Source organism: Labeo rohita, chromosome 4, assembly GCF_022985175.1.
Source record: "Labeo rohita strain BAU-BD-2019 chromosome 4, IGBB_LRoh.1.0, whole genome shotgun sequence".
Classification (NCBI taxonomy): Eukaryota; Metazoa; Chordata; class Actinopteri; order Cypriniformes; family Cyprinidae; genus Labeo; species Labeo rohita.
Genome location: NC_066872.1, coordinates 18293726 through 18302086, shown reverse-complemented (window position 1 = coordinate 18302086; position 8361 = coordinate 18293726). Strand labels below are relative to the sequence as shown.

Below are 8361 nucleotides of genomic sequence, written 5' to 3'. Positions count from 1 at the left end.
GAAGTAATACATGTATTTCAGTCAGATATATTACTCATGCTTTGTCTTTCTTTATTGATATAAGTAAAATATATCACCTTTATGTTCTGTGCATCTCAAATCAGAAACACTTCTACGTTTATTTTCCTCTTTCAACTACTCAAAACGAATATGTGCTTCTAGAAACATTTTGTGATTTTATACAGCTGTGTATAAACGAGACTTTTATTGTGCTCTGGTGATGTGACGTCATAAAGCGGCGCCGTGCTCTTCATCTGTTGTGATTCGGCTGAAGAAAGGTTTGTGAGGTTTGTAAGTTTTTAAGTTATTGCAAATTGTTTTGTCAATTTAAACGTTTTTACAAGCTACGTAAAATAAGTGGATCAATCTTAAATATAACGTTGTAATACTTTATTTAACGTTATTTTTGTAGGTAAAGCTCACCCTCATATTAACAACAGGAAAAGTGCGTCTCATTTCGCTCCACATGTGTGAATTAGTACATAGTTCTAATTCGGTAAATAAGTGAGAGAAACTGAGAATCAGAATCATCTGAACTGAATCATTCGTTAAATGATTCAGTGATTCAAAGCGCTCGAATCGGCTCATAATGACGACAAAAGACAACAAACACAAACGTGTGTAATGATAACTTTTACAAACCAGCTGCAAATGTTTTCATGAAAGTGTAATATATTAAATATTACCTACAAATAATTGCATACCAGGTAAATCATAAATACTTATTAACTTTAATATGTGTATATATATATATATATATATATATATATTTTAGTCAGATCATTTAAGTCCATTATTTATCACTCTGACTGACTTTAGTTTGCGTTTATCTTTGAGAATAATGTACTTTCTGTTAATTATTCTCATCTTAAACAGCACAAACTTTTACAAACCAGCTGCAAATGTTTTCATGAAAGTGTAATCTATTAAATATTACCTACAAATAATTGCATACCAGGTAAATCATAAATACTTATTAACTTTAATTTGTATATATATATATTTTAGTCAGATCATTTAAGTCCATTATTTATCACTCTGACTGACTTTAGTTTGCGTTTATCTTTGAGAATAATGTACTTTCTGTTAATTATTCTCATCTTAAACAGCACAAAGTATCCAAACACGCAGAAAAAAATGGCGTTAATTACAGAGGAGACTGAAGACATGAAGATTGAAGAAACATTCAGAGTCAAACATGAAGATACTGAAGAACAAACAGGTTGGTTTTTATTTTCAAAGTTGAACTATTTTGTTTTGTACATTTTCAGTTCATTTGCCATTGGTAGGTGCACTTTCTGCCCTTCTGGAACTGAAAGGATTTCAGCTAAAAAACATAAACAAACTAATAATTTTTTTTCTTCAAGTGCTCCCTGGTGAAAAAAACAGCATATGCTGGTTAGGTAGGTTTTATGCTGGTTTAAGCTGGTCCTTTGTTGGTTCATGCTGGTCCTTGACCAGCAACATGACCAGCAAAACCCAGCAAACCACCAGCTTAAACCAGCATCAAAACAAACCTACCAGCATATGCTGTTTTTTTCACCAGGGCTGTTATAATGTTAGTAGGATTTCTACATCTAAACTGTCAGAATTTAGAATTTTTTTTCCTAATTTTCTACTCTTATTTTAGTGTTCTGGTCTAAACTAAATAACACATTCTTGTTTGAGTATTTATGTGTGTTAATCATATTAATTTCCATATAAAAGCATTGAGCATCAAACATGAAGATACAGAGGACCAAACAAAGACGCCATTTATTAAAGAAGAGAGTGAAGACATGAGGATTGAAGAAACACATGAAGATACTGAGAAACAAACAGGTTGGTTTTCATTCTCAAAGCTGGAATCACTCATTTGATTAAAATGTCTAGCTCTACAGAAATATAGATATGAAAAAAAATGCATAAGTAGCTTTGAGCCTTAACTCAAAAACTCAAACAACAACAAAACAGACAATACAACCCTGGGCCCGTATTCTTAAAGCTTCAAAGAATCCTCTCGGAGAGCTCCCAATTCAGCTTAAAAATGTGTAACTAGGAATCATAAGCTTTCACTTACCTAATTTTTCCTATTTTATTCTCATTTTAGTTTCTAACAAATAGCAAAAAACTTTAAGCCTTAAAATTTGCTATGTATCCAAAAAAAAAAAAAAAAAAGGATTACAGGCCTCCAGACTAACATTTGTGCGCAGGAGCACCAGCGCCACCAAGTAGAATAAGCAACCTTATTGTAGGGATGAAAGACACATTTCGAAGCTTTGAAACAAATAAACCAATTGCTTCGCAAAATTATTCACTGTTTCAAAGCGCTTGAAATACCACACGCTAGTGACGTCTGCTGGTCAAAAATGGATAAAAACAGCTTTTAAAAACCCATTAAAAATATTTTATTTAAAATATAGTACATACATACAATAAAAATAAAAAATACCAGAAGTGTCTGTAGAATATGTGGCTTTTAAAATATTTTATAATAATTTTACATTAATATATTAATTTCATTTATTTTTTTAAAGGAGAGCTTGCATGTAGAGGCCAGTAAGTGTTAATTACCTAGTTCTAATCCTTTTAATTACAGAAATGTCTGTTTAAAATGTCTACAAATTGATGGAACTGAGCTGAGGTCAGATAGATGCTGGTTTAATGGTTCACCACTAGAGGGCCATCTCAATGAACTCGCATGATTCATGGCAAACCATTGAAATTTCAAAATGTTATGATGTAATGAAGCCTCGTTGGCTGAAATTACATGACTTTGGCAGTCTGATACACGCTTCTAACCACTGTTTTGAAACAATTGATTAAAAAAGTTTTGAAGCCCATCACTACCTTATTCATTCTGCAGCAAATTCAAGTGCTTCTCACTTGATCAACACTGGTTCCCGAGTAAACCTGTTCTGAGCTCAGACTGGTTTGCTTGTGCTGCACTCAATTCACTCAAAAAGTCTCTTACTACTGCGTATCTATATGATGAGTTTAGCGTTCATGTCATAATCCGACCCCAGATGTTTCTTGAGTTCACCTTGTGCATTGTCGAAACTGTCAATCATCAAAACACAAAAGAAAGTATTTAGCCAAAACTATATACAAATAAATAAATATTTTAAATGCAAGTGCTAATACGATATCTAATGCATGTCAATGCTGTCAGCATCAAACGTTATTCTCTTAAGTGGAATTTAGTGTAAGGATCAGCTGTGTACAACGATTACTTTTTATTGATGCATCATATGTATTTGGTTACATTTTGATGTGATCACATTACTATTGACAGGCATTACAAGTTGATCAAAGATGTATTTTTACATGCCTGCACAATCACTTATTGTTTATTTAGGGTGTTTATTTGGCCCAACACTTAAATACTGTTGATGATAATGAAGATAAATTTGTCTTTAATAAGTATATAGTTTTTGAGAGGTACCCAGTGTATGTTTTGTATGTGATCTCTAACTGTTATTCTGTGTCAAATTTTGTCACTTTGTGTTGTTTTTGTATAGTCAAAACAGCAGGTTCAACTGTGCGTCAATGCCCCCACTGCCGGAACAAGATGAATTGCCGAAACCGGCGTTGTGTTAAGGTGATTGTGTGTAACTAACACTGGTTCTTCATATGATATTGCATTTATTTTAATAATTAATGTGTGTCTGTTTCTGTTTTTGTAGTGTGGAAAATTGCTCGATTTTAAACACAGACAATCAGTACGATTGGCAAAGTTTCGTGCCCAAGCCCAACAGTGGGCAACAACAACTATTAAGTCTCGAAATCAATCAAAAGTTCTCGACAATCTAACTGTCATGGTAAGCAAAATTCAACATCCTAATTTCATTACCTTACACTTTGTTCTATACAAAAACAATTAAAGAAGTCCATTTACAGAACAACAATTTACAGATAATGTACTCACCCCCTTCCTTCAGTTGTAAAGAAATTGTTTTTTGAGGAAAACAGACTGATATGGTTCCCTGAGTTTGAACTTCCAAAATGCAGTTTAAATGCAGCTTCAAACGATCCCAAATGTGGTTGTAAACGATCCCAGCCAAGGAAGAAGGGTCTTATCTAGCATAACAATCAGTTATTTTCATAAAAATAATACAATTTATATACTTTTTAATCTCAAACGATTGTCTTGTCTTGCTCTCCCTGAACACTGTTTTTGTTCCTGTTCATGACAGTTAGGGTATGTTGAAAAACTCCCATCTCTTGTTCTCCCTCAACTTCAAAATCGTCCTATATCACTGTTTTATCTTTTTTGTTAAGGGTGTTTGATCTTCTTTGCATGTTCACTTCTGCAGCGATGTAGGATGATTTTGAAATGATTTTTGAAGTTGAGGGAGAAAATACGATTGGAGTTGGATTGCCAGAATATACAGAGTTTAGGGAGAACAAGACAAGATGAGTGTTTGAGATTAAAAAGTATATAAATTATTTTTTTAAATGAAAATATCCTATCGTTTCGCTAGATAAGACCCTTCTTCCTCGACTGGGATCATTTACATCTGCATTTGGGATCGTTTGAAGCCAAATTTAAACTGCATTTTGGAAGTTCAAACTCGGGGCACCATATCAGTCCATTATATGGAGAAAAATCCTGAAATGTTTTTCTAAAAAAATAAAATAAATACAATTTATGACTGAAGAAAGAAAGATTTGAACATCTTGGATGACAAGGGGTGAGTACATTATCTGTGAATTGTTGTTCTGGAAGTGGACTTCTCCTTTAAATAAGAGGCAACATAAAGATTTGTATTACATACAAATACATAAACGTAATACATATACATGAATACATTTTAATTACTTTTTATTTGAACTGTCAGTTTACAGGAATTCATATTATTTCCATTGATGTGCCAGATGTAAATGAGCAGAACTCTTCTAAATAAAAGAGCTAATCAGCATTTGGCAAAATCACATATCACTGCAGCCTGCCAACATGTTGGCTTGGAGTGACATGAAGTTAGACATTTGTTTTATTTGTTGTTTTTTTAACAAACCATTTTTTAAAATCTGTACTATTTGACATTCTTGTATTTTAGATGGAAAAGCTTAAAGCTCTTGGATATGTCCCTCTTCTTTTACTGGGGAAATGTTCCAAGGCCCAAAAGTGGACAGCAGAGGTTCAGTGTCCCCTTGAGTTCCCACCTGAGGGACATGGTGTGATGGAAAAAATGCTCATACTTTTTGAGCATATTTTACAGGGTAAGACGTATTGGCAAGCACCAATACTGTTTTAATGTGTACAATAAGTTCTGTAGTTTTTTTGGTTTGTTTTTTATTTGTTTTGGTTTCATTCAGTGTATTTTAGTATGACTTTAAGGGTACATTTTGCAAAAAAAAAATATTTCGTATTAAAAGCAGATTGGTGAGAAAAAGACTCTAGATATAGGAAAATGTTGCACTCCTTCAACTTATGAATGGAAGAAAGTGTAACGCTCAACATGGAGAATTAATCAAGTCATCCCAGCTGCCATTAGAAGCTCCACTTGCTATAGAAATAGAGACGCACATGTATGACTGTGTATGCACATTGGCTGGTCTAGTCTGAATAGGAAGCTTTTTAAATGGATGCCTAAGGCCCCGATCACACCGAACGCATTTTTGCAGTGAGAGGCACCTTTTTTGAATTGATTTCTATTGCCAGTGAGCGTTATGCGCACTGTTTATGCGCCGCGGGCGCCTCACGTTTTAACCGCCTGCTGCGCCTGGAGTTTTTGCCGGAGCGCTCTGAGCACCTGAAGTTGAAAAAAAAAGCAACTCGGAGCGGAAAAGTGCCCGACGTCATCACATTTTTTTTTTTCATTGTCCAGTCAAATTAATGGAGAGGCGGGCCTTCCATTGTGGTGACGTAAGTTTTATCATTGCCTAAAAAGTCCGGAGACTGCAGTGATTGAGGAGAAACTTTTGGTATCTATCGCGGGTTACCCAGAGCCGTAAGGTTTTTGCTGATATGACAGTTTACTATAATCCTTATAATCCTTTGATTAGATTGACAGGACGGCTGATTTGATGGTTGCCTAGCAACATAAAAAAAACACAAACACTGCTCTTTTTTTTTTTTTTTAAAGTCACCAGAAAAAGGCAGTGCGGTGCACCTCGTGTTTTCAGAACTAAAAAACGCGTTCGGTGTGATCGGGGCCTAAGAGGTGTTTCAAAGATGACCACTGAGTGAAATGACTCCTCTTAAATGGACTTTGGGTAAAATCAGTGCAATAAACGAGGAACAATGTGAACTTAGGCTCAATGAAAACTGTCTTTTACATGCACTTGAACTAATGCTGAAAACTTGTTTTTTTGCTTGCTTCACAGCAAATCATCTGTCAACATGGCAGCAAAAAGAAAGCACCAAAAAAGATGGACGCAGGTATAAAATGTCAAACCATACTATTTAGCTTTGTGGTCTCATGGAGGGACACAGCGCTGCACAGTTTAGCTCCAACCAGCTCCAGCTACACTTGCTTGGAAGCTTCTAGTGGTGCTTCTTTCAATACTCAAATTCATGCTTCCTTCATTTCCTCACTCCTCTTGATTGAACTCAGCCATCTTGAAGAACATCTCAATTCTCTAATTCCAATTTATTTTATCTGTCTATTTAAATCTTTTTCATTTATCTACTCTACATCTATTTAATAATTTATCTATTTTATCTTTCTTATCTATCTATCCTTCTTAAAGAACAATGTCTGGCCAAAAAAAGGACCTGGCAGCAAGTCAAAATTAGGAACAAGAACATTTTGCAGGCTGGTAAGTGACTTGATTGCTGAAAAAATGTACGAATTAGGTGAATAGTGTTTGCTGATATATTTTATTGTCTGTACTGATTTTAGGATTTAAAAAAAAGGCTTGTATGTCTGGTCCTCAAACACAAGACTTCACCACAGCAGAAGAGCTGAATAAAGGGAAGCCAGTGATGGAAGGGATCCAGGGAGGGACAGACACTGACTCTGGCCCTGCAAGAGAAACTGACCTCTTCAAACAAGGTACATTATTGTCGTTCTACTGCACATAGAAAACAATCAAATATTTAGATTTTGTTATGTGGACTGACTTTGCCTTACCTTGCAGTGTCTGGTAACACACTTACACATCTGGAGCCACCAGTCTATGATCCGGTGAGTACTCTTTATTTAAACCATAGACTTTGTATGTCCTGTCAAAACTATTAATACAAGTTCCATTAAAAATGGCAGAGGGAAGGCACATCCGCAGTGGAGTGCACTTCGGATGACGACGATGATGATGTGTCGCTGGACTCCAGAAGGCTTGAGGTATCATGTCTAATAGCCAATTTTTTTAGTCCATAAAGGATAAGAAGTCAGCAATGTGGTGCAAATAGAAAATGTCATATTTGTAACAGGATCCAGATACTGTGCAGCCTGGTAACATAGTAAGTATTGCCTAATGTAAAGCTACATTACATACAAATCCTGCTGTGCTAATTGATGGGTGTTTTACAGAATTCACAAACTGTCAGACCTCTCTACACCATGCATCTTAAGAGACAGATAGAGCTGGCAGAAGTCAAGATCAAAGTGAACAAAAGGAAGCTGCAGGACATGGACACTGAGACAGAAATTAAACGCAAGACACTGAGGAAACTGGACTTGGAAATACAGAAACTAGAAAGAGAAGTGAGTAATTTCAGTTCACACTGTAACCATGACTGTAATGCATAATGTATTGTACACAATGCATTAATCTTTTTTTTTTCTCTCTCTCTCCAAAGCTCCAAGCTGACAAGTGATGACAGCAAAGTAAAAAGTCCAAACACATTGTGGTGATCTACCTTTTTCATGAATGTCCAGTACACTATATAGTTAATGATCCAGAGAAGTGAATTTAGAATTTGTGCAGATAACCATCCAGTGTGTGCTACCAATGCCAAATAAAATGCATGTACACATGAAAGAGTGACGTATATTATTCTTCATTAAAGGATAGAGTAAATCAAAACAAAATTAACTGAAATAATGTATGTATTTTTCTTTGACCTCTTGACCATTTATGTTATCTGAGAAGATGTCAGCATTGTCCCAGTCGATATCCAAAGCAACTCTGGGAGCCCTTCACATCACAGGCCCTGTCTGGGGAGACCCTAAGTTGGTGCAGGCAATGAAATTGTGATTTCAGAAGGCTGAAAGTCATTTCTATTTGACCCCTCATTCTGGCATGGTTGTAAACCTGCTGTTTTAGGGTTTGGAGGTCTGCAAGGGGAGTCAACAGGAACGTCTCACTGGCATAGCCTTTGTCTCCTAGTAGCACACCAGACAACTCACCTGAGAATATAACATATAATTCTTACAACTAGCAGAGTAAAACTTCTGACACACTCATGATGTCCAAGGTGCTTAAAAAAATTTG

At 35.5% G+C, this 8361-nt stretch overlaps 1 protein-coding gene across 4 annotated transcripts; it reads left to right on the top strand.

Moving 5' to 3' along the window:
• Positions 1–222: 222 nt before the first annotated feature.
• LOC127164249 (uncharacterized) lies at positions 223–7902 on the top strand. 4 transcript variants are annotated; one of them, XM_051108086.1, is made up of 9 exons: positions 223–278; positions 1110–1222; positions 1708–1821; positions 3501–3580; positions 3666–3800; positions 5040–5202; positions 6310–6364; positions 6676–6744; positions 6828–6973. In XM_051108086.1, exons 2-8 carry the CDS (start codon positions 1138–1140, stop codon positions 6719–6721), a joined length of 678 nt encoding a protein of 225 aa, XP_050964043.1. In that variant the 5' UTR covers positions 223–278; positions 1110–1137; the 3' UTR covers positions 6722–6744; positions 6828–6973. The 4 variants fall into 4 exon arrangements, with proteins under 4 accessions (XP_050964043.1, XP_050964042.1, XP_050964044.1 ...); XM_051108085.1 differs by having other exon boundaries at positions 223–287; XM_051108087.1 differs by lacking the exons at positions 223–278; positions 1110–1222; positions 1708–1821; positions 3501–3580; positions 3666–3800 and adding exons at positions 7066–7112; positions 7191–7268; positions 7358–7387; positions 7458–7631; positions 7727–7902 and having other exon boundaries at positions 5116–5202; positions 6828–6980.
• Positions 7903–8361: the final 459 nt, after the last annotated feature.

Coding starts and splice junctions, on each gene's coding strand:
- LOC127164249 (XM_051108086.1), top strand. CDS start 1,138: ATGGCGTTAATTACAGAGGAGACTGAAGACATGAAGATTGAAGAAACA. Junction 3,801..5,039: donor TCGACAATCTAACTGTCATG/GTAAGCAAAATT, acceptor CTTGTATTTTAG/ATGGAAAAGCTTAAAGCTCT. Junction 5,203..6,309: donor TTTTGAGCATATTTTACAGG/GTAAGACGTATT, acceptor CTTGCTTCACAG/CAAATCATCTGTCAACATGG.